At 43.0% G+C, this 25826-nt stretch overlaps 1 protein-coding gene across 4 annotated transcripts in view; it reads left to right on the forward strand.

Moving 5' to 3' along the window:
- The window catches only part of bltp3b (bridge-like lipid transfer protein family member 3B), a 49841-nt gene extending 25447 nt beyond the window's left edge, over window positions 1-24394 (forward strand). Inside the window, exons 7-24 of one of the 4 annotated variants that reach the window (XM_033614525.2) lie at window positions 1498-1665; window positions 2268-2448; window positions 2571-2654; window positions 3951-4112; window positions 4565-4680; window positions 4783-4924; window positions 5566-5759; window positions 5864-6607; window positions 8100-8779; window positions 10224-10307; window positions 11089-11237; window positions 12569-12726; window positions 12868-13018; window positions 15232-15273; window positions 19128-19387; window positions 19792-19900; window positions 20063-20220; window positions 22620-24394. In XM_033614525.2, coding sequence (XP_033470416.1) covers window positions 1498-1665; window positions 2268-2448; window positions 2571-2654; window positions 3951-4112; window positions 4565-4680; window positions 4783-4924; window positions 5566-5759; window positions 5864-6607; window positions 8100-8779; window positions 10224-10307; window positions 11089-11237; window positions 12569-12726; window positions 12868-13018; window positions 15232-15273; window positions 19128-19387; window positions 19792-19900; window positions 20063-20220; window positions 22620-22748 — 3711 coding nt within the window. In that variant the 3' untranslated portion in view covers window positions 22749-24394. The remainder of the gene's footprint in view (window positions 1-1497; window positions 1666-2267; window positions 2449-2570; window positions 2655-3950; window positions 4113-4564; window positions 4681-4782; window positions 4925-5565; window positions 5760-5863; window positions 6608-8099; window positions 8780-10223; window positions 10308-11088; window positions 11238-12568; window positions 12727-12867; window positions 13019-15231; window positions 15274-19127; window positions 19388-19791; window positions 19901-20062; window positions 20221-22619) is intronic. The other 3 variants (XM_033614526.2, XM_033614527.2, XM_033614528.2) reach the window with 3 other exon arrangements.
- Window positions 24395-25826: the final 1432 nt, after the last annotated feature.

Here is a 25826-nt window from a genome sequence, read left to right on the forward strand (position 1 = left end):
GTGGTGAGGATTGCAGATTGCAACCAGCTAAAACTTCTCTTAGGATTCCTTCAGTGTTCATCGTTCAGAGGGTTTTCATTGGGAGCCGAATTATCTGCAGAGGTCTCTTCGTCTCCAAAACAAATAGACCTGGTGATACAAACCAGTAAAAAACACGCCAAATAAAGCAGTTTTACGCTAAAAAATAAAAGGTTTTCTGTTGCTATTCAGCTCTTCGCAGAGGGCCTGCTTACTACGATGGCTGACATGAAAATGCAGGTGGCCCTATCGAGAGTCAGGATTTGGTTTGTCCATTCTGGGCTACTGTAGAAACATGGCAGTCTCTGTAAATGAGGACCTGCTCCCTATGTAGATATAAGCGGCTCATTCTAAGGTAACAAAAACACACCAATTGTTAGTTTCAGGGGATTATACACTTAAGAAAACATACTAATTGTTATTTCTTTTTCCAGCAGCTACACTTATATTCCAAATAAGTGTTTTGTGTTATTATTTGTAGATGTAAAAGTAAATTTAAGGTAATTCCAATCCCAAGTATCGTCACTAATTCTGTGTAAATCTTACGCCAAAAAGTAACCGGCCCAAAACAAGTGGTAGTGGTTGTCTTTCCTGGGAGCCACAGTTCCTCCAGCAGCTGGAAGAGCAGAGTGATGATACTTCTGATGAGCAGGTGTAATAAAATATCCATTCACACTCTTCCTGTCAAACACTCTCCATGAGGTTGAGCTTGATGTCTTTCATTGAAATTCTTTCTCTGGAATGCAACTGTTAGTCTCCCCTTTCCCATTCTTGTTTTATGCAGATTATACTTGATATTTTAGCCTCCTGAAATCCCCTTTCAAGTCTTGAAATTACTGTAAGCTCCAAAGCTGTCCTCACACATTGCTTTCAGATTCATTCAGGTTATGAAATTTGATGGTGCAGGCTTGAGGAAAACCCAGACTGCAGTAAGCGACATCCTCTTTTCTGCTGTGAACAATAATCCCTCTGTGTGGTCTCACAGGCTGCAGGGCCAACAGCAGCAATTAATCAAACCACTAGTGTGCATTTAAACAAAAAATACTACTAATGTCTGTTTTGGAGATGTAGAGATGTAATATAATGCAGCATAAAGCACACAAAGACTTCTTGTGTGAGCTCTGTGGAAGTAATTAACCCCATTTGTTTCTTCAGGCTTTTACAGAACTGCTGAATAAAGCATTCATCACAAGGCACAGATATGCTGTCAGTGCAGCTTTAGTTTATATTGTAAGAAGGGATTTTCTGTTTGTAATTGACCTGATGAAGGATGTGTGCTCAAGTGTTGAATTGGAACTATTTAGAGCCAGGAAAAAGCAGTTCCAGGATATTTGGTTCATGCCAACCGGTTATAAACAAATAATACCCTGCACACAATAAGTGAATTCCCCTTTGAGTGTTAGGTTACTGTAATGGCAGCTCTCAGGCTACCTCCACCTGCATAATGCATGTTTATACCACTGGCTCTACCTGATGCAGATTAAGGACTGCAACGTGGTGGCCTCCAAGCTGATTCTGATCCTGGACGACCTGCTCTGGGTGCTGACCGACTCCCAGCTCAAAGCCATGGTGCAGTATGCCAAGTCTCTCAGCGAGGCCATGGAGAAGTCTGCCCAGCAGAGGAAGAGCATGGCCACAGAGGACCAGGTGCACACACGAGTGACTCCACATCTAGAGGACAAATTTCACATCATGTCAATTTTTCTCCCTCTGTCTCTCTTTCCCTTTTCACTTTTTCCAACATTCCCCCTCCCTCTCCCTTTCCCTCTCCCGGTCCATGTCCTAATTCCACCCTCTGTGGATAAGCCATGTCATGGTCTGATAGTTTGTCCTTGTGTCCATGGAAATCATGTCTGCCCCTCTGTGTGTCTCTCCCCCTGATGCCATATGGCATCTGTTTGCCTACACCATCTTTGTCTCTCTCAGTTGACGCCTCTCAGTCTGTCCTAGTTTTTGCTTCGTTGATGCAAACACTTACAAAATGTACATACATTAATCGCCCACACGAATTCACACCTATCCAGGTAGCACCACATGTACAGCAGTCAGTGTGGTGTCTATAGATTGGGCTAATGCGCCATCTGCTGGAAGATGAGAGTATTGCATGATTCAGCTGTGGATTAAACCAATGGGCGAAAAATTAACATGAAAACTAACAAACAAATTAACATTAACCCAGCAACAAACTTAAAAACACAAACACCACCATCTCAAACATCAACAAGTGTGTGTGCATCTGTGTTCAACAGGTGTCGTCAGCGCCGCCCTCGGCTCAACAGGTGCGCACCCAGCAGGCGTCCACAGCAGCTGACCAGAGTGCAACCATGGCCAAGCTGTTCAGCGCCTACGACGTATGTGAGACGTCCCACCACCTCCAGATCACACACCTGGACCTGCACATCTGTGATGACATCCACGCTAAGGACAAAGGTAGCATATGAACAGATGTAAACAATGTTATACCTCAAAAGCACACAGTTGTCTTTATCTTAACTAATTTTCTTTAGAGACTAGTTAAAAAACTGACTATTTGCTTTCTTTCCTCTGTGCAGTGATCAATAAGAGGGTAACGGGTGGAGCCATGCAGCTCTCCTTCAGCTCCATCACTCTGGACTACTACCCTTTCCACAGAGCAGGTATGAATCCTGCAGTGACACCAATCCTACTTTACCATGAAGACACCTTTACATATTCACTACTTTGTGATTCTTCCCGCATCCTCACTATAAAACCACCGCAGTCCATCTGCAAGTTTTATTGCTGTTGTGTCCCATCAAACAGATTTAGAGCAGCAGCTTGTTTGGCATCTCATAACTCCCCCACTTCCTATTTTAATGAGCGTGGTCCTATTTTCATCTCTGGTGTCGTCTGTTCTCGGCTTCTGTCTCCCTTTATTCCTTTGTTTTTGCTTTTTCCCCCATATTGTTAAAATAGTGCCTATTTGGGTGTCCCTTCATCTTCAACACCTGGTACTTGTGCCAGTTTTCTTTATTTTGTTCCATGTTTTTTTTTTTTGGCGGGGGGGGGGGGGGGGGGGGGGCTAGATAGATAGACCAAGGCAATGTACAAACACTGTAGTGAAACCTTGCCTTTCTGTGGGGTTTTAAAGCAATTGCGTCAGTGGATAATTATGAAAGCGCAAATTCGCAATAGCTGCAACCACCTATGTGCATGCATTCACACACACATACACACAAAACCTCAGAGACACATGTCACTAGTGTAATGAGGCCTCCCTACAACAACCGGTTCATGACTACTTAAAGGGTTTGTTGCAAAATGGTGTGTGTGTATGTCTGTGTCTGTCTGTCTGTCCGTGTGTGTTTCGTCATGTTTCGTAAATCTGTTTAGAAGTTGTAGCCTCTTCACGCTGGCTCCCAGTACATTTTAGAATAGATGTTAGTGTCAGTGATGTCTTTTAAGTCCCTTCTTAAAACATACTTTTATCGGAGAGCCTTTCCTGATTTTACTTGTTCAAGTAGTTCATTTCAACTGTCTTTTATTTCCTCCATCTTTATACACTAAAGTGTTTTATCATTTCTTTTAGAGTTGTTTTCATGTCTTGTCTGTTCTAATTATTGACAAGTAAAGCACTTTGTAACTCTGTTTTGAAAAGCACCTTTTTGAATGCTAATACCTCTTCACACACACTTGACCTCCATGCCAAATTTCAGCCTTCTAGGGCAAAAAGTGTGGCTGCCAAAGGGTGGGGAAGTTTTTGTAGACTGGCCAGCTAACCAACCAACAGAGTGGCTTACTGCATAGAGCTGCTGGTCACGGCTAAAAAATAGTTATAATAAATAAACAAAAAACATTTATGTACATGGAAATTAGAAGACAGATGGAAATGGAGAAGTATTGCATGATGTTCCCGTCAAACAAATGATGGTCGTACAACTTCCTGTACCAATTTTCCTCTCTGAACTCTCCAGGTGACAGTTGTGTCCACTGGATGCACTACAGCGAGGCCACCAAGACCAGAGAGGGCTGGGCACGAAATCTGCTCGATGAGTTCAAGTCCAATGTGGAGATGCTAAAGGGCGCAGTCCGAGACCAGCAAGGCCCACCCCCTCCACACAGCTCCCCACCACACGGTAAACACACACACTTAGACACATGTTAAATGCTGTTAAGTGTGATCATCTTGTTCAGGGTGTGCATTTTTATTGTATCTCCTGCCACACACACACAGCACATCATCCCTGTGGGTTTTCTGTCCTCTAGTGTCCCTTAGGGACGATGTGTATGGGCCTCTAGGAAGTCAGGAGAGAACAGGAGGAGGAGTAGGGCTTAGGGAGGCAGATGGAGGACTCCTAGAGTGGAGCCCACACACACAGCCCACGGCCCAGTGCTGCTGGTGCCTAGAGCCAGGTACCACGGTGTGTGTGCGCACAGCTGGGTGCGGTGATACACACCTTTTTAAAAGGCTCAAGGGTTTCTCATTGGAGAACTGAGTGGTTGCTCTGTTTGTCTTCCTCTTCGTCACTCTGTTTACATCTTTCCCCCTCTCCTCTCTGTCCTTCCGTCTGTCTTTTGTCCTCTCCAGGTAAGATTAACACCTCTTCCAGCGCTTCCTTCAGTCCTCCTCCCCCTCAAAGCCCCAAGACGCAGCTCATGTCCAGCTCTGTTGTTCTCAGGATGGCTGACTTCAGCATCTACCAGGTCACTGGACACACACACTCTGGCTCACAAGTCTCCATGTATAGAATCACTCATCTTCACTGCTAACTGAGTAATATTCTCTGTCTTTTTTATGTACTGCAGGTGTCAACAGCAGACCAGCGTCGCTCCAGCCCCAAGACCATGATCTCCTGCAATAAGAAGTCTTTGTACCTTCCCCCAGAGATGCCAGCTATTCATGTCGAGTTTACAGAGTACTACTTCCCCGACGGAAAAGACTACCCTAGTAAGATTTCTGTTTTAGCATCTCATTTTAGAAACATTAATCTTTATTAGTAGGTCATGAGCTGTTTTTATACACCAGGCGTTCTGTTCTGGCTACGACTTATTTTTTTTCTCTCCTTCAGCCCATTTGTTCAGCTGTGGGGAAGTCAATGAGTGCTGTGCGGCTGAGAAGGCATTGATTTTCTGAATTACGCCCAGTGTTCTGAATGAGGAATCACCCAATTAATTCATGTTATGGATTTCTCACAAACTCACCCTACTAGGAAACATTAAACGAACACAGAGGTTTTTCTGTTTTTGGCAAGAAAGTAGAAATTGTTCTTTGTCATGTCTCCTCTCTTTGTGATTTCTCTGATGTGTCATTCCTCCTCGTTCTGTGCAGCCCACTAGACAAAAAACCCACCAACATCTGGCTTTTGTCTTTAGTGGGAAAGGTTACAATCATCATTTATTTGCGGGACAAATGACTCTGTCAAGACCATTGATAATTTGTGACTCTTTGTCATCTCAGCCATGACGTCTCGAACATTGTTTCAAATTAGGCGGCACAGAGTTTGACAGAGAGATTGAATAAATACCAGATATAAAAAAGAAGTAACCACTGTAACACCTTACCTTCCCTGCTTCCTCCCAATCTTCTAGTCCCATGTCCTAACCTGTACGCCCAGCTGAACGCCCTGCAGCTGGTTCTGGATCCTCGCAGCCTGGTGTGGATCAACCTTTTCGCCCTCGACCTCAGGCAGAGTCTGGAGCAGTTCATGGAGATCTACAAGCTCAGCGACTCGCAGAAACCCGAAGAGCATGTTGACATCAAGGTCGACGGCCTCATGCTCAAGGTAAGGTGGACACATACATTTGTCTTTTTTTTTTTTTTTTGGGTGAATTGTCCCTTTAAAGTGTGGTACTTGTACTAAGTTTATGTCTTTGTCCTTCCCATTAGCTGGTGATTCCCACGGATCGGGACGCCTCCTGTCCCGCTGATCTGCCTCGCTCCATCTCAGTGCAGACCTCCGAAATGGTTGCCACGAACACTAGACACCCAGCTAACTGCACCCGCTCCCACCTCGAAGCCGTGCTGCAGGCCTTTGAGGAGGAACCCTTCTTCTCCCCCCGTTTCTCCTCGTTCCCTCGCTCCTCCTCCTCATTACCCCTCCTCCATCCCGTCTTCCAGCGCCACGCTCACGAACAAGACACCAAGCTCCACGACATCTACAAGGGCCTGGTGGTGCCGACGTTGGGCATGGACGCCCTCAAGATGCCGGCCGCCACAGACTTTTGGGCATTACACTTTGCACAGTTCTGGGTGGACTATGAAGGCACCCGTGGAGGCAAGGGGCGGCCACAGCCCTTTGTGGACTCGTTCCCTCTCACTGTGTGGACATGTCAGCCCGCAAAGATTGTCCTGCACCAGGAGAAGCTTAGAAGCAGTGCTGGATCAGGTTTGTCCAGGAGCACATCTGGAGAGGCTGTCGCACGTCTGCAGAGGAAACGGTTATTAAAGGAGTTTTACAGTGCTGATGGCGTATCGACGTCAGCACACAATGCAACACTGCCTCCCAGTAACGGACTCCATAAACCCCTCTCATTGGACAGTCTGCCTTCCTCCTCCTCGTCTTTGTCATCATCTAGTAAAGATGCAGATGTGCATGTACTGGTGCAAGTGCAGAAGCATTTAAGTGCTCAGGTAAGTTTTTCATTCTTACAGTTTTAATACTGCACATTATGTTGAGAGAAACTTAAACGGAGTACTTTAATCTTTATCTGGTGAATATATATCAGAACATGGAGATGGATTAATGTGGTTCCACCCTATTAAAGTTGATGATTTGCATCTTTTACTTGTTTTATATTGTTGTATGAAACTGGGCTGGGCAGTATATGAATATTGATATTTAGGACATGAGACCAGATATCGTCTTAGATTTTGGAAATTATAATATCTGGTCTTAAGTAGTGGTTCCCGAATGGTAGGTCACAGTCCAAAAGTGGGTCTCTGGTCCATACTGAATGGCCCCCAAGTGACTCGCAAACATGTCTAGTTTGTAAAAAGCACAATTTGTATTTAAGTACAGTGAATTTTTGTCACAGAGCTTTTATTTTGAAGTGCCATTTTCTGTTGTAGAGTGAGTGACTAACGGAAAGCTACCTGACAGAGACAGCAACTAGCTCAGCTGCATGGCCAGACACAAGTATGATGCTGAATGTATTAATCTGTGTGGACCTTGAACTAATGACTAAGGAGAAAATTGGACCCCGTGGCTGGACCAGTTGGGAACCACTGGTCTAAAGTGCATGGGGCAGGTGGATGTAGGGCATGTCTAGATCCACTTTTGCCAGTTAAATGGCGCCTAAAATCTTGACACTAAATAAGGCACAAGGAGCAAAGGGATAAAATTCTGCTGCTTCTCGTGCGTTAATGCACACAGCATCTCTCTTAACGAGGAGTCTATTATGTATGTGCTTACTGTTTGAATAATGCGCCATTTAAGACTAACCCAGTACTAAGTAGTACTGACACGTCTCCAGTCAAACGATACCTGCATTCAATCGTTTTTGCTCTGGGATCAATCCTGGACTGTCCTGGCTCTCTAATATATCAGCAGACTCTCTGAACGGTCAGTTTAACGTCTGCCTGGTTAGCATGAGCTAACACAGCAGCAGCAGTAGCTAACATCCAACGCTGAGCTATTCAGCGGGCCCAACAAACTCACACCGACAAAGAAACTGCTTGACTGTCGTTATACCTGTTAACAACCGTTGCGTAACATTTGTCATGTGATGCTAACAGTTAGCCTCATTCATAGACATCCACAACTGTCCCCACCGCAGAGCTCACACATCCGCAGCAGCAGCTACAACCCATATAGTCTGTGGTGTGGTGAAGTCGAGTGCAGTGTATGTAATGGAGCTGGCAGTTCGACATGCCGAGATGCCACTAAAACATTTGAAAGTATGGCTGTATTACACACCAGTCCGTTCACATCATAGGTATCCAAGGAAGTTCTCTATCTGTGTCGGTATTACTTTAAGGATACTGGTATCATGCATTTTTTAAACGACACACTGCCTCAGCACCCTCTAAATGGCAAGAAAACACTGCGTCATTCTGACTTCAGACCAGATTCAGCAATTCATCACCACATGTTTAATAACCACTTTGGTTTGTGTGTGTCCAGGTGAGCCACCGGCAGTTTGTGTTCCTCATGCATCTTCAGCGCAGCATCAAAGCCCTGCAGCAGACACTACAGCAGGATCTGGAGGAGATGGGCTCCAAGAAAGATCGCAAAGATCCCTCTCAGCACTCCGCAGACCACCAGCCCTTCACTCTTTGCCTGGGCCTCCTTCTGAAAAGCGCAGAGGTGTCCCTGCTCCTGAAGCCCGTCCCCCAGCCTGAGGGCTCAAGATCTCCCCTGGGGTCCGAGCTCTCCCCCTCAGAGAGCCGAGGAACTCTGGAGCCCGGGAGCGATGCAGGAGAGGGGGTGGAGAAGGGGAGTGAAGGAGCTGGATCTGGGTCTGAAGGAGGAGCAGCCAAAGGGGCGTGCACTGTAGACCAGCTGTTATGTGGTGAAGGCTCGGAGGGCGGAGCCTCACACGGTCCCGCCCCTCTCGTCCCCAACTCTACTCCAACTCCACGTCCTGACTCAAATCACAAAGCCTCACTGGATGAGAGGACTTCAGCTAAGAACTCTGGGAGACGGAGTTCAGATGAAGGAGGCGAGGTGTTAGTGGATGGGTTGGCTGGAGGGGAAGATGTGGGAGCTGGACAAGACTCTCAGACCCAGATGGGTGACCCCCTGTCTGACTGGAGCGACAAAGACAAGGCTGCAACCGCCAAGATGCCTCAGTCAATATCCAGGTATTCAGCTTATCACACAAAAAGGATGTTAATTTATATCAGTGTCGACAGGACTGTACTGAATTAATATCACACGGTTATACAGAAGCCCAACAAGAGATTTAGGGTGCTTTCACACCTGCCCTGTTTGATTTGGTTTGATCGGACTCAAGTTTGTTTGCCCCCTCAGTGCGGTTCGTTTGGGCAGGTGTGAACACAGCAATCGCCCTTGGGTGCGCACCAAAACAACCAGACTGAGACCTTCTTGAAGAGGTGGTCTCAGTCTGGTTACAAACGAACTCTGGTGCGGTTCGTTTGTGGTGAGAACGTGTTCCAACCTCGAGCTGAACCAACTGCAGTCACATTACGAATTTTTTTCTAGTTGGAGCCGCGCCTCGTTTTCAAACTGTATGGTTTGACTAAAATGAACAATGACAGCAATATAGTCCACGATGAGCAGCGCTAAAATCAACCTGCGTAGTTGTCCCTCGATTGTGACATTAGAAAGTGTCACATTTATCTTGCAAGTGTACTCTTCTTCAGCGTTTTGTTTACTTCCTGGATTTTTCCCACATGGAAATTCTGACCAATCAAGAGCAGCTTTCTCACACAAGGCATTTGATCTGGTCCGCTTGTAAATGCTGCCGTGTGAACACGAACCAACTTTATTAGTCATTGATTTGGACCAAAGCAAGCCAACTCTAGGTCTGAAAGCACCCATAGGCATTTAAGTTATATTTGCATAAACATGTGTTATCACTCTCAAATATATATATATATTTTTTGCTGTCAGCACCTTTCAGATGGTTAGTTTTCTACTTTAAAACAATAAATCAATTAGTCCCTTGGCAGAAAATCAGTCCACAACTATTTTAATGAAAAGTATTTACTGAATTCATCATCACTAATGCAATGATTTGCAGTTTTCCTTTGTTTAAATGATTGTAAATTTAATCTATGTTTAATTTCCTATTGACTGTTTCAGCCTTTGCTTTTTCTAAAATTTTCTAGACTAAACAAATATTTTATTTAAACCATAATTAACAGATTAAACAATAAGTTGCAGCTCTTTAAAGATGACATATCCTCCTAGTAAACATTTGTCACAGTTTTTTTTTTTTATAACTGAATGGGAATATTTCTCCCCTGTGCCTCACTATGGATGATTAATCTAATGGCTGAGTCTTTCTCTCTCTAATTTAATCTGTCTGTTCCTGAACACAAGAGCTGTGTGTCGAACTCCCTCATGAGTGTTTTCCAGTATGAATGTTCTGACTTTACACATGTCTCTGACATTATGAGTTTTGGTCGGCCTCAGGCTGATGTCTTCTTCCTGTGTGTGTTGTCTCATCTACCGTCTTCATATTTATCACTTTGTCATTTCTTTACTTCCTTTTCTGCCTCTTGAGCATTGCTTTGACCCATGTGAGGTGTGTGTGTGTGTGTGTGTTTTCTCTCTACAAAGGAAAGGAAGTTTGTCTGTGGTTTCTGATCTCCTCAGCTCCTCAAACTCCAGCAGATCCACCTCCCTTTATTCCATGTCCAACATGTAAGGCACTGGATCTGTGACTAGCTGTATTAATGAGTGTGTGTTTATGAACTCTGTGTGTGTGTGTGTGTGTGTGTGTGTGTGTGTGCGTGTGTTTGTGTGTGTGTGAGAGAGAGTGTGAGAGTGTGTCTGTGTTTGTGATCCCTGGGTGATTGCCAATCAGTGCAAACGTGTGTATGTGAACCCCCTGTGGGCATGCATTTGCATGTGTGCATGACACGCTGGTCCTCGAGTCGTCTTGTGTGTTACGTGTTAAACGAGTCCTGTGTTTTTTGTCTACCTGTCGACTGGTGGTGGTAGAGATGAAAGACGAAGCTCCTTGTTTGTGATGACTTTTTTTTTTGTCTGCCTTGTGTTCTCGGTCTTTTGAGAGCCACTTTGATTTTATCTGTTGTGATTTTCCTGTAGATCGTTTCTTGCGCTCGGGAAGATAGCACACTACATGACCTTAAACAACACCACACAAAGGAATCAAGACATATTTAATTCATGATTGGTCGAGTAAGCCCCGTCAGCTCTCTGAGAGCACAGCGGCCTCTGCTCAGTGTCGGCACAAGAACAAATCGAACATGATGAAATAAAAGCACTGGACCTGCTGTTTCTCCTCTGTCTGGCCTCTTTAAACGTAACAATCAATGTCACTGACAGCCAGTCATAAATCAGTCACTCAGAATCAATAGCATGCATGGACAGTGTCGCCCAATTTTATCACTGTACAAAAAGATATGATTGAAATGATCCGTCTCTCACACACTCTGTGCCCTGTGTGTGTGTGTTGTAGTGGTCGTTTGATGCGGGACCGCTCCCAGTCCAGTTTCTCAGTGTCCTATAAGAACATGAAGAAGAGCCCGTCTCTGCAGTCGCTGGACAACATCTCCATAGACAGCTACCTGATGGAGGACGGAGACACGTACAGTCTGCTGGAGAGAGGTGGGGCAAATAAGTCATGCATTCTTACACACAAATGTACAGCAAATAGACTTTTATTTATCCAAAGAAGAGTTACCTGAAGTATACTATGCAGGATTTTCCTATAAAGCAACATATAGACTCAAAAGTCATCCCTCTCAATCATCACCTATGACCCGGTAGAGGTGTTTGGCTGTGCATTTATCTGCAGAGAGAAAAATTAATGTCATATAATGTCGTGAAATTTTAAAATGTATTGATCATGAATCCCAAAGTTCTACTACTACTTTTAAACTGTACTGCATTTTTGAAATGGAGAAATGTTCGTGTTATAGATTATGAATGATCAGGGAAATGTTATTGTGGGAAATTTTATCCATGAAAATGTGTGGGAACCCTGCTTTAAGTGAGGTTGTTTATTGTCCAGCCAATGTGGACTTTTGGACACCAAATTATACTCAATGCAGTGTCGGAACATTTGTCAGACAGGAACATAAAGGAAACCTCTCGTAGTGATCATGGGTGCATTCTGAATCGCATACTTTTTCTTTTTACTTTTAGTAGGTACTGCAGCTGCTGTTAAAAAGAATGTACAGTTGCATGCAGTATGCAGTACTAGCAGCAATGACCAGCAATGATAAGCTTCAAGAACACTAGTTTTTAATTAAGGAAATATGACTTTGTTTTCCCTGTTATGATTTAAATGTGCATAAAGCGTTAGCCTCGCTTAGCCAGTGGAGTGAAGTTTCAAAAAACATTCTTTCCATATACTGTCATGTTTAAAACAGACAGAATAAACACTGTAAGCGGACTACTTGATTAATGTAAGCAATTTTTTTAAACAGCATTTGTATAGGAATAATTAATGATAAAGACTTTCAGTTTTGTCGTCTCTGCCAATCTCTAAAAATAAAATCCAGCTGGAGGAGCTCTTCAGAAATGAAAGACGTTTTACTAAAATCGTCGTATAATGAGCTGTTAAATATAACTTGCTCTTCAATTTCTAAATCACATAATGAACAAAGTGTTTCTCTTCAGGGAAATCTATCTGCTTCAATCATTAATGGTAACTTAGGGATATTTTTCAGCACCAGTGTCACATCTCTGTAGCCTCTGACTCTCCTTGTATAGATAATAATAAGTTTTTTAAAATATATGATTACTGTGTATACTGGTTGGTAACTGTGTTGACCAGAAGGTGGCAGCATTGCTCTGATATGTCAGTAATGTGCAGTGAATCAGGGGAACCTTCTTCTGTCTCGTGATGTATCAGTAAAGCCTAAGACAATGCATAAAGTCAAATGTGTGTCTCTCCTGTGTAAGTAATATGTATATCTTCACGTGTGCTACAGATGACGTGTCCATCTCAGGCTTCAAGGACGCCATCAGCGAGCAGAGTGCCACCGAGAGCGCCACCGAGGCAGTGACTGGTCAGGAGCAGGAGGGAGGCGCGTCCCCCGACACCGTCAGTGCTACCTCCCAGAGCATCGACGATCCCACCAAAGATATAGTAAGATACAGACACATACGTATAGGAAAATATGTGGAGGATTTTGAAATGTTTAAAGTTTAGAAACCCTGCCAAGAACTACCCAGATTGCGCACACATGATGATGATGATGATTGTTTTTGTTTGTTTCCTTCCCTCCAGGTGTCGGTGCTGGTGCTGAAGGTGCAGTCGGTGTGTGTAGGCATGGAGGTGGTGGGCGAGAGCGTGGCTGTGGCTCTGGAGGTGGGCCGGGTCACACCCAGCCAGCTGGGCAACGTCAGCCTGAGACAGTACCTCAGCAACCGCAGCCTGGGTGAGAACAAGTCTGCGTACTTGGTCTATTGTGCTGAAATATGGTGCTTTTGATCTGAGCTCTAATATGATACAGTACAGTTACGACAGGCTTTTTTGCATGATTTGGACTCATATTTGAAGGTGTAGTAAATATCACAGGTGCTATGTGTAGTATGTAACATCACACTAATCTGAAATAATCTTATCATAATTAACAAACACGATCAAAAGAAGACCGAAATATTAGGCTGTAAGTTAAATTAAAGGCGCGAAATGTTTATCCCCTTACACGGAGCAAAACAGGAAAACCTTGTCTAAAGAAGATGGTGATGACTGGAGGCTGAGCAGTTTATGGAAATGTGTCTTAATTTTGATAAAGCGCCAGCAATAATACCACTACCTCTGGCATTCAGGGGTGACAAACCTTTCTGTCATGGTCTCATTTGTTTACAGTACTGATATCAAGATTGATTCGACAGTAAGACATCATCGAGTATCATTTTGCAAACCGTAAATCCGCACTGGAGTGAGAACAAGCTGCTCCTATTTAAAATTGTGAGCTGGTGGATTACATAAAACCAATCCACTAAAATAGACTTCTGTTGAAGTAGGCTGCAGCCTGTCTCTTAGGTTCAAACTGTTGGCTGAAGATGTAAAGTGAAGGGACATTTGTCAAGATTTAAGGAAGGAACAACAGGGGAATGGCTGCACTGTGTTTGTAGATCAAGACTAAAGCCAGATTTTTTTCAAATGATTTGTTTTATGGTGTTTTGCTTTATTTGACAGTAGAGAGTGAGAGGAAACACGAGGACAGAGAGAGGAAGGATATGTGATAAAGGTCCCAGAACAGACTTGAAGTTGTGTTGTTGGCTTTGAACCACCAGGATACTCCGTAACTGACCCCTCCTGTCCTTGCGTGTTAGCTTGTTCACATTTTAACACAAGAAACATGGACAGCAACAGACACCAATTGCTTAACGGTTCAGTGTGTCGGAGTTAAGGGGATATATTGGCATAAATCACCTGAAAATAAGAATGGTTGTGTTTTCTTTACCTTAGTATGAGCCGTTTATACCTACATAGGGAGCTGGTCCTCCTCCACGGAGTTGACAGTTTGGACAAACCAAACACTGGCTAGATGGGACCATTCACATTTACGCATCAGCCACTGTAGTTAGCAGCCCTTCCATAACAACCAGCATCAGAAAAACACTGATTTTTTTTTAACATGGAACTACTTTTTTCAGAGTTTTTACTGGTTTAAATCACCTGGTCTATCTTTTTTGGCTCCCTGTAAAAATTTCCGGAACAATGAACAGTGAAGGAATTCAGAGAGAGTTCACGCTTGGCACACCGGACAAGATTCATCTGGTTGCAGTCTGCAGTCCCCACCACTAGATGCCGACACACTGCCCCTAAAGTCCTGTTTTAATGAAAAATACCAAACTTTTGATGGTTCCAAGTAAGGCCGTGTTTACACGAAAACGATCCGCTGAAAACAGAATCATTTCTCGTTTTCATTTTGATAACAATCGCCATGCACACAGATCCGCAGAAATGAGCAAAAACTGCTGTAGTATACATGCCAGGCCAGTAGTTGGTGGTGTGACTTTGTAACACATACCTTCGTGCGTGTGCTTCCCTCTACAGTGCGGTGATGTATAAACAAACAAAATGGCAACTGCACAAACATTTGTCTGGGCTGACAACAAAGTGGAGTTGCTACACTAAATCTACACTTTGCTGGAGAAGCGTTGATAAATTCAACAGGGTGAGCAGCACAAACAGAGCTCGGGAGTCCGCCTTTGTTGTTGTGATGGTCGACTTTCTCGCGCATGCCTAGTGACTGGAACCGTATTGTGCATGTGCGGGAAGTCTCTGTTGTCAGAGGAACTGCATATTGCACGTTTACATGACCTGTTTGGTTGGACAAAGCAAGCCATATGTTGATGCCATATTTGGCTCTAGGATATTGTTAAAAACATTTTTTTTACTGTTTTCTAATGTTTACTAGATTGAATGACGATTGGAATAATTGAGAAAATAATCAGTAGATTAATCTGTAATGGAAAATATTCGTTAATTGCAGCTCTTATCTGAATCTCTTAATAAACCACTGTTTTCAGTGTACACACACACACATACACACACACACACACACACACACACACACATTTGCACACTAACACAGTCACCCCCTCCTTTTATTTACCTTCCCATAACTCCCCACAGGTATGGTGTGTTCAGTACCAATACCTGCTCAAAGCAGCCAAGGTAACTGCTGTGTGTTAATTCACCATCTGTAACTTTAACATGCATGCTTGCCTCGGCGTGTCTGTTTCCACCTGTGTGTGTGTGTGTGTGTGCAGATTGCGTGCGTGTGTGTGTGTTTCCTTCCAGTTTGTCTTCTGTCAAATCTCATTTCCAGACTCGAGGGCATGCACTGCAGATGCACATAGATCCAGCGTGTTGCAATGCAAGTGATCGCATGAAGTGTGTGTTTGACTGCTCATTTTTCAGCAGCAGGGGGTGTTTATGTGACATTGAGATCTCTTTCCTCCAGTGTGTGTGTGCGTGTGTGTGGCACTTAAGAGAGGTTAAATTTGACAGTAATGGAGTGAGTGGACCCATTATTTGCCACATTAGGCCCACAACCTTAAGTGTGTGTGTGTGTGTGTGAGAGAGAGTGTGTGAGCCAGATTCAAATTAACTGCAACCATTTGTGCAGCCGGTGTTAACCCCTGATCTTCCCATTCACTGCTTTGTCTAATTCGTCCTCTCTCTCCATCTCCCCCTCCTTCCTTTCTCCCCCACCTTCCTCATCTCTCCACTGCAGCAGACTTTGCAGTTTCAGTCCAGTGATTCAGGCAATGAGAGAAACGCTGGCTTTACCCCTCGCTACCTCTCCTGCTCCTCCTCCTCCTCCTATCTCACAAGAGCAATCCCTCCTCCTCCTTTCCTCCTCACTCTTCCCTCCAGCTCCTACTCCATCTTCCTACTAATCCTCTGTCATTTAATCCACCCCTCTCCACCTTTTCTTCCCTTCATCTCCCACCCTCTCTAGGCCATCTTTCCTCTTCTCTCCCCTGTCTTATCACAGTCACTCAGTCCCTGGCTGCTGGCTCCCTCCCTCTCTTTCTCCTCACCCACTCCCATCTTTTTTTTCTACCTCCGTCTGCCTCGACCCTATAGCCGCCCAGGATTGAGAGAGAATATGTCATTTTATCTGAGAAAAGCTGACAGCATTGTGTATGTGTGTATGAAGTTGCTGTATGGTATTAACCCTCTGCTGACTTTCCTTCAGAGAGCATATGAAGGGGATGTGATGCACTTCTCACAGACATAATGAAAAGATTTCTTTCTTTAAGTGGCCATTTTCATGCCTTGCTGAGTGTTTCGCCTGTTAAAAAAATGCCTGTAATTGTGTGCTTGCAAGCTCATTTTCTGTGTAATGTTTGTGTGAAAGGAGGGTTTTAATTACCCTCCCCCTTGGGTTTAATACCTCTTAAACCCCAGCTTTCACCAGTTTGTCTTCTTTCTCTTTGTCCTCACTTATTCACCTCCTTTACTTCTTCTTTTTCTTCAATAAACAGGAATTGTATCATCACATTTTGTCATGGATGGATTAATGAGCCTACAGGGCACAGGCTCAGGGGGGGCTTGGGCCAGAGAATTATGTTTGAAGTGTTGACAGTTTTTTTTTTTAGAAAGAGAAATGACCACAAAGACATACTGAACAATCACAAAGACGCATAAAACAACAACATAAAGTTGCAAAATGACCACAGAGAGGTGTGAAACAACCACCAAGAGATATAAAGCAACCATGACGAGATGTGAGACAACGACAAAGAGACAGAAAATGGCCACAGTAGACAATAAACAACCACAAAGAGATGCAAAACAAGAACAAAGAGATGTAAAACAACCACAAAGAGACATAAAACAACCACAAGGAGATGTAAAACAACCACAAAGAAACAAAAAACACCCACAAAGAGACATAAAACAACCACAAGGAGATGTAAAACAACCACAAAGAAACAAAAAACACCCACAAAGAGACATAAAACAACCACAAGGAGATGTAAAACAACCACAAAGAAACAAAAAACAACCACAAAGAGACATAAACAACCATAAAGAGACATAAAACACCCACAAGGAGATGTAAAACAACCACAAAGAAACAAAAAACAACCACAAAGAGACATAAACAACCATAAAGAGACATAAAACACCCATAAGGAGATATAAAACAACCACAAAGAAACATAAAACAACCACAAAGAGACATAAACAACCACAAAGAAACAAAAAACACCCACAAAGAGACATAAAACAACCACAAGGAGATGTAAAACACCCACAAAGAGACATAAAACACCCACAAAGAAACAAAAAAACACCCACAAAGAGACATAAAACAGCCACAAAGAGACATAAAACAACCACAAAGAAGCATAAAAAACACAAAGAAATGTAAAACAACCACAAAGAGACATAAAACAGCCACAAGGAGATGTAAAACAACCACAAAGAGACACAAAACAGCCACAAAGAGACATAAAACAACCACAAAGAAATGTAAAACAACCACAAAGAGACATAAAACAGCCACAAGGAGATGTAAAACAACCACAAAGAGACACAAAACAACCACAAAGAGACATAAAACAACCACAAAGAGACACAAAACAGCCACAAGGAGACATAAAACAACCACAAAGAGATATAAAACAACCACAAAGAGACATAAACAGCCACAAAGAAACATAAAACAACCACAAAGAGACATAAACAACCACAAAGAAGCATAAAAAATGCAAAGAAACATAAAACAACCACAAAGAGACATAAAACAACCACAAAGAGACATAAACAACCACAAAGAAGCATAAAAAAATGCAAAGAAACATAAAACAACCACAAAGAGACGTAAACAACCACAAAGAGACATAAGCAACCACAAAGAGACATAAAACACCCACACAGATGTAAAACTGCAATGTGACATAAAACAACTACAGGGAGACACAAAATGACTACAAAGGGATGCAAATCTATCACATAAAGATGCAAGAAAAGCACAAGCAAAATAACAACAAAGGTACACTTAATTAATACAAGACATTTAGAATGACCACAAAGAAACACAAAACGACTAGAAGTGACACAGTTTTGAGTCTCTGTCAGTCTGGGTGTCTTGCTCCTGTGTAGGAGGGGTGGGGCCTTTCATACGTCTGTGCCCAGGGGCCCATTGTCTCGTAATCCATCAATGCATTTTGTGGTACTAAGAGTTCAAATTCAGGTCATTCTTAATATACGCGCCATCATATCCTCCACAGTTTTCAACATCTTAGAGTTTTGTTTGGTACTGCAGAGCGTCTAATTCATGAAAAGGAAGTAAAAATGATTCAGTGGTTGAAACTTCACTTTGAATCCTCAATGCTTAGGTGGGAGTTTCCACCGAACCTTCTAATCCCCAGTCCTCAGAAATAATTAAACATCACTGCAGCGAGGAGCCCGTGGGATAGTACAAAATCTAGACTCTCCTTCAGCCCACCTTTTTCTTAATTCCTTCCTGCTTCTCTTTTTTTTCTCCAGCTCACTTCTCTGTTTCCAACTTTCTCTCCCACTCCTCTTTTTGATATCCTGCTTCCTTCATCCTACCTCTTCCTTCACCCTTGTTTAAACCTGGCTTTAACATGCACCCTTTTTTAACGTGAGCAAAATGACATAAAATAAAGCTGTAAATGCACTCAGCGTGTCCTGATGATACAGATATCTCTTTAAAAAAAACAAAGATGAAATAAATTTGACCTCATCCAAGCTCTTTTTTTGAACAGGTTTTTGTCGACTAACATCAGCAGACTGGCCAAGATAAGGACTGAGGTTTCAAAATTACTGAAGTTTCCCTTTTTAAATACCAAACAGCAGGAACAGGAAGGAGGAGATGCACACTTGCAGATTCAAAGCGAACAAAAGAAAAAGAGAAATTAAACTTAATACTGGGTGTATTTTAATGTCAGGTGTACGTGTATTTCAGCTGAATCATCTCCACGTGCAGTCCACATGCATGACGTCAAAGCTAATGCTAACCACAGCCTGTGTCTCCTTCCTCGCAGCCAGTGGTGAGATCAACTCTGCATCTGTCGGGTGCCTCCACAGTCCAGAGGTGCGTGCTCGCCTGGAGAGCGGGCCCTGTGCCGCTGCTCACTCCCCATTGGCTGAGCGCAACGGCTTCCTGCAGCTGCGTGTCCACGGATACCAGGCCAGCTTCTTGATGTCCACGCTGCGTAACCTGGCTCTCTTCCTGGAGGATGACTCTGCGCCGCAGGTGCTGCCCATGGAGATCAGTATCAGGGACACACACATCAACTTAAAGGTAAAAATCCCTTTTTGTATTCAGAGTTTGGAAGCCTTTGTTTTACTCTGAGGTTGCTGTTGCAGAACTGCTGCACACCTTCAAGATTTCAGCAGGATATTAGTCCTGTTTTTCTAATCGTGTTGCAGTAATAGCCCCCATAACTCAGCACCGTACAGTGCAGCAGCATCTGTAACCAAGTCAAATATTTTGAACCCAGGCCTAATTGGAATTTGGATTTGAGCTGAATGTTTAATGACACAGAAAGGCCCCTCTGCCTTCTCTTCGAGTTACTTCACAGGTGAGCAGATTTGCTGTAGAGCTGATGTGGAAACCTGGATGTGTATAGTTTCTCTCTCAGCTCCCTCCTCCTCCACACACACACATTAAAACTTACCACACTAAATGTGGTGTCTCTGCTGCAGGACGATGGTCCCCGTGACAATCCCTCCGACTCAGAGCCCTCGCCGATCACCCTGCATGTGGACAGCCTCGTCATACACAGAAGAGACGACGGCGCCTTCTCTATAGGAGGTGAGAAACGCGCACACATTCTCATCTGCCAGATATTTCCACCTCCACTTCAGCGCTGATTCACTGTCGTTATATAACATGTCCTTTTAAATGCTTTTAAGTCCACACTCGGTACATCCACACCTCCAAATTCCCCTCTGTTTTCTCTGCTCCTCCTCACAGTGGACACCTCAGCAGAGACCAACCCCAGGAAAGAGGGTGGGTTAATTGACAGCGCTCTGACGCCGGTTGCTGAGGTTGTTGGCGGCCTCTGTGGCGTACCAAAGGCAACACAGACCCAAGCCCCGCCCACCAGCCCTCCTCCATCGAGCAGAGAAAAGGTGAGACAAACAATGGAAGCGCACTGTGGGGGTTTATGAGAGTACTAGTATACAAGCACGAAGTGGCACCCACAACACCTTCAGACAATCTTCAAGGTGAAGATTTCAGCAAGTCACATAAAGCCACACATATTTTTTACTCCTCTTTTTGTCTTCCTCCCTTACAGACATAAAACCCGCTGAGCAAGAAAGACATTTCATTCTGGCTGATTGTTATGGAGGATGATATAAAAAGATGTAGTGCCAAATTTTGGTTTTGCCAAGCTATTCCAGTTCCCTGCTTGGCTTGCATTTTATTTACAGTGGGAGTGATATTTATTAATTTATACAGAATACAAGCATTACATTTTCAAAGGGAGGATTGAAAGTGAACAGTTACATAATTCTGTTTAAGTCATCTCTAAGCAGCAAAACAGGTTGTCATTTCCTTTCATGCTCAGCCATTGAGCCTTTTTTAATCTGTCATTGGCGAGACAGGTAGTACTGGCGAAATGTTTCGTACGTGCAGGACACAACATATGCCACAAAAGACACAGACTGTTCTAAATGTTTAAATGAACTACCAGTGCTGTAGTTTTTAAGATGTTTCTAAAACAGCCAGAGTTTTGGACTAAGGCTCAGTGGCATCTCATAAAGTAGACACGTGGCAGCAAGGAGGCATCATGTTTCCAGGTTGTCTGTCTGTCTATCCCATTCTTGTGAACACAATATCAGACAGACATGGATATAAACTGCAACTTGACTGGTTGGCAGAGGCGGTAAGTCTAGTTCTATAATAATTATTTAAAAAATGATGTTATGGAACTTGAAGGTTTATCATTGACCTTGAGAAATACAGTTTGACAAAAAAAAAAAGTCCAATAACTGGAAATTTTACGTGAGCTTTCATCACATCTCATAGCTTCCATCTGTGGGTGGAGTTTGCGGCTCTCCATAACAGCTCCTAAAAGTGTTCAGAAAGTGAACCTTGTACTAAACCGTTTTCATTAAATACAGTTGTAATTGTTTTAGCATGCCTAGTTTTAGTTTAATTTTCTTTTTAGTACGCGCTGGTGACAGCTGTCACCTGAGGCATTATGTTTTTGGGTTGTCTGTCTGTGCATTTGTATATCCATACGTACCTTTGTACATACGTCCAAATCAGTCTTGGACCGTGCGGGAAATTCTTCAAACTTGGCACTAACGTCCGCTTGGACTCAAGAATGAACTGATTAGATATCGGTGGTCAAAGGTTAAAAAATCAAGATCACTATGACCTCACATTTGTCACAAGCAGTCTCATTCTTGTGAACATGATACCTCAAGGGAATTTACTCAGGTTCAGCACAAACGTCCACTTGGACGTAAGGATGAACTGATTAGATTTTTGGTGGTCAAAAGTCACTGTGACCTTCGTCTGTCTCATTCTCGTGAGTGTTATATCTCAAGAACACTTTGAGGGAATTTCTTCAAATTTGGCACAAACCTCTACTTGGACTCAAGGATGAACTGCTTAGAATTTGGAGGTAAAAGGTCATGGTCATTGTGACCTCACCATACATGTTTTAAGCCATAGCTCAAGAATTCATATGCTAATTATGATAGAACTCCTCTCAAATGTCTAACAGGATAAAATGATGAAGTGATGATGTTTGATATCCAAAAGGTCAAAGGTCAACTTCAGTGAGACATCATTATGTTGTGCAACAACATTTTTCTGGCCATTGCTCAACGTCATATCTCAGGAACAGAAGGGAAGACATTTGGTCAGATACTGAACTGGTGGCTCTAATCTTGGGTGTCCACCTTGAAACTGTGTTTATTTTATAGAATAGTGGTTTCCAACTGGTGGTTCTTGGTCCGAAAGTGGGTCGTGGGTACATTCTGAATGGACCACAAGTGACTTGCAAACGTATAAAGTTTGCAAAAAAACACACTTGATATTAAAGTACAGTGAATTTTCAGCACAGAGCTTTCATTTTGAAGTGCCGTTTCCGGCTGTAGGGTGAGTGACTAACAGACAGCTACTTAACAGAGACAGCAAAGTAGCTTAACGACATGGCCAAACTCAAGTATGACACTGAATGTATTAAACTGTGTGGACCTTGAATTAATCACTAAGGAGAAATCTGGACCCCATGGCTGGACCAGTTGGGAACCACTGATATAGATCTTCTTAGCTGCCGGGTTGAAGATGTGTGTGAAGAATTCATGTCTTAGAATTTGTAGCTTCTTTGCAGCAACGTCCATATTTGAAGGATTGTCTACTGTCATGGTTACATGAGTCTGGACAGATGTGAGTGTAAACTGTAACTGCAACTTGACTGGTTCATAGAGGATTTTTTTTTTTTTTTTAAGCCACCAAAATTTGCAGACACACTGACACCTCCCTGTCGCCCGTCTTTATTTTTTGTCTACAGATGCTGATGGAGGAAAACGAATGTTTAAAAGTGGAGCTGTCACGAGCCAAGATGGCGCTGGCTGAAGCTCAGATGGAGAAGGACTCGCTGCTGCACCGCATGAAGAGCCTCAAAGTCAACACCAGCTAGACCTGACTCTCTCTCCACACCCAGTTGGTCAGGATGGGTCAGTGAAATAATCAAAGGCAACATCAACAAGCAAAGAAAAAGAGGGATATCTTGACTAAAACGGCTCCCTTTACACGCTTATCTGTTGAGTGAGCCACCATGTGACTTTAGACTTCAAAATAATTCCCTCATAAAGCAATGCAGAGTCTGTGCGAAGACTCAAAAATACATGTTTTTACACGCTTGTCGTCTGTTTTACGTTCTCCACTTTGGACCGTGGAGACTTAGAGAAGGGAGAAATGACATTTAATGGGACTAAATTTGTGTTTGTGTGTGTGTTTGTGTGTGTGGAAGAAAGAGGATAAGGATCTATATCCGTGGTTGTGCCTACAGAAAACCCTTCCCACACTATTCCTGTTGTGCAAGTGAATACCGAAAAGAATCACAGCTAACCTTAGATGAGCTTCATTCAGTCCTGTGTGTATGAAGGAGCGCTGAATGTCGAATCTTCAGAGGAATGTCTTCTTAAAAAAAAAACCCGACTTATTTTGCACTGCACAGAAATTAAACTTTAGTGCTTTCATAATCAGAGGGGATGAGACAGATCACACTCTCACTCATCCTCTGAGTGTGTACAGTGTATATTGTATAAGAATGTGAACACACGACTATTTTCTTCAGAATTTTGAATGGATATATGCAGTGTTTCGTGTGTGTGTGTGTGTGTGTGTGTGTGTGTGTGTGTGTGTGTGTGTGTGTGTGTTTGTCTCAGCCAGAACAAGCGTTTCATTACAAGTAGAAGATAAATTTATATCTCAGTTCCACAGCTTTGTCAGCAAAATGACCCACATTAATGTCTGTATCCTCCCCCCTCCTATTTTTCTATGTGTAAATAGCGACTTCACATGTGCAGCACTTTTAAAAACTGATGTAAATACAACCAGAACTGTGAGAGAGCAAGAGTTGAGCCGACAAGCAGAAAGAGAAATGCAGAATTTGTGTGTGAGGAATAGGAAAATTAAGGCACATTGAAGCTGCCTGACTTCATATATATGTGTGTCTTTATGTAAATTTCTAATCTGCCATGTGTAATTTTTTCCTGGATAAGCGTCAACCATATCTGCTGCTGCTCCATGCTTCACGCCTGTATGACGACTTCAGGGGAATCCCTGAGCAGATGTTAAAAACGACTGACTTCTAACAGCACATGCTTTGGCACAGCACAAAAGACTATAAAAGGACAGTTTGAGGTCTCCAAACTTTGCTCTCACACGTTAACAGTAGATTCGGTACATCCATCAGTCTAAATATGCAATTGTCATAACCTGTACTTTAGCTCTGCCCAGTTCATTTCAGTTTTATATCTTTAAAAGAAAGGTCTGGTTCCTGTAAAAGACATGAAACGCAAACCAGTTCTCTGCACAAATGTGGTGTCAAGACTTAAGAGCGTCAGAGGTTTTAACACGATTGTATGTGAGAGGAAAATGTTTCTTTTACATCTTGTTTTTCCTCCGTTCATCACAGCCCTCCTCCCCCTCACTCTCTGGGAAACTCCACCCTCTGAAACCCCATTTAGGAAAGAGAAAGACACAAAAGTAATAAGTTGTATTTTGTCTGTCAAAGCTGCTGAAATACTGATGAAAATAAAAAAGGTATCCAATTTAAAAGGTTTCACTTTTGTATGTTTTTGATTTGCATTAATTTGCAAACACTTTTCTCTTTATCCCTTCGCCTCGGTCAACAGCTGCACCTGGAGACATGTTTTCAGGCTGTCTGTCCATCCATCCTATTCTCATGAATGCAATATTTCAGGAAAGCCTTGAGGGAATTTTCTCAAATTTGGCACAAACGTCCACCTGGATTTTGGTGGTCAAAGGTCACTGTGACCTTAGAAAACATGTATTTGGCCAAAACTAATGAATTCATACATAAATTATGACGAGATTTCACACAAATGTCCAATAGAGTAAAAAAAATTAAGCGTTTACATAATATATCCAAAAGGTCAAAGGTCAAAATCACTGTGACATCATAATGTTATGTAAAAAACACTTTTCTGACCATTATTCAACACCATAACTGAGATACTGAAATGATGACACTAATCTAGGTTGTCCACCTTGAAACTGTGCTGAATGTACAGATCACTGGTTCCCAACCTGAAGTCACGACCCCCACTAGGGATTGCTAAAGCTTCATGGTAGGTTGGAGGCCTTCTTGACTTTAAGGAAGAAGAAAAAAATTTAAAAAGTGGGCCATATCTCAAAATTTCACCCTCTTCTGTGAAGAAAACTAAATGAAGTTATTTTTAAAGTTTTATGTAATGTATAAACTTTAAAAAGTCTCACGGGATAAGGGCACAGCCTAGACCTGAACACAAGCTATATTCACATCAGTCAATCACGTGGCAGCAACTCAATGCATTTAGGCGTGAAGACATGGTCAAGACGACCTGCTGAAGTTCAAACTGAGCATCAGAATGGGGAAGAAAGGTGATTTAAGTGACTTTGAACGTGGCATGGTTGTTGGTGCCAGACAGGCTGGTCTGTCAGAAACTGCTGATCTGCTGGGATTTTCACACACAGCCATCTCTAGGGTTTACAGAGGAGAATGGCCAGACTGGTTCAAGATGATAGAAAGGCAACAGTGACTCAAATAACCACTGGTTACAACCAAGGTCTGCAGAAGACCATCTCTGAACCAACAACACGTCCAACCTTGAAGCAGATGGGCTACAGCAGCAGAAGACCACACCAGGTGCCACTCCTGTCAGCTAACAACAGGAAACTGAGGCTACAATTCACACAGGCTCACCAAAACTGGACAATAGAAGATTGGAAAAACGTTGCCTGGTCTGACGAGTCCCGATTTCTGCTGCGACGTTCAGATAGTTGCCTTAATAAAACCATGATTTCATGCAGCTCTCTTTGGAGCCACCCAGAGCTTTACACACATTTTTCTCATGTGCTGTACGACTCCTGAAGATCTGTAAACAGTCTTTGATGTGTAAAAATCAGCCGAGTTTCCCTAGAATATCATTTCAAAGTCCCTGAGTACACATTACCACAAAACATGCCGTGAAAAAAAATAAATACGTAA

The sequence above is a fragment of the Epinephelus lanceolatus genome, chromosome 23 (assembly GCF_041903045.1).
Source record: "Epinephelus lanceolatus isolate andai-2023 chromosome 23, ASM4190304v1, whole genome shotgun sequence".
Taxonomy (NCBI): Eukaryota; Metazoa; Chordata; class Actinopteri; order Perciformes; family Serranidae; genus Epinephelus; species Epinephelus lanceolatus.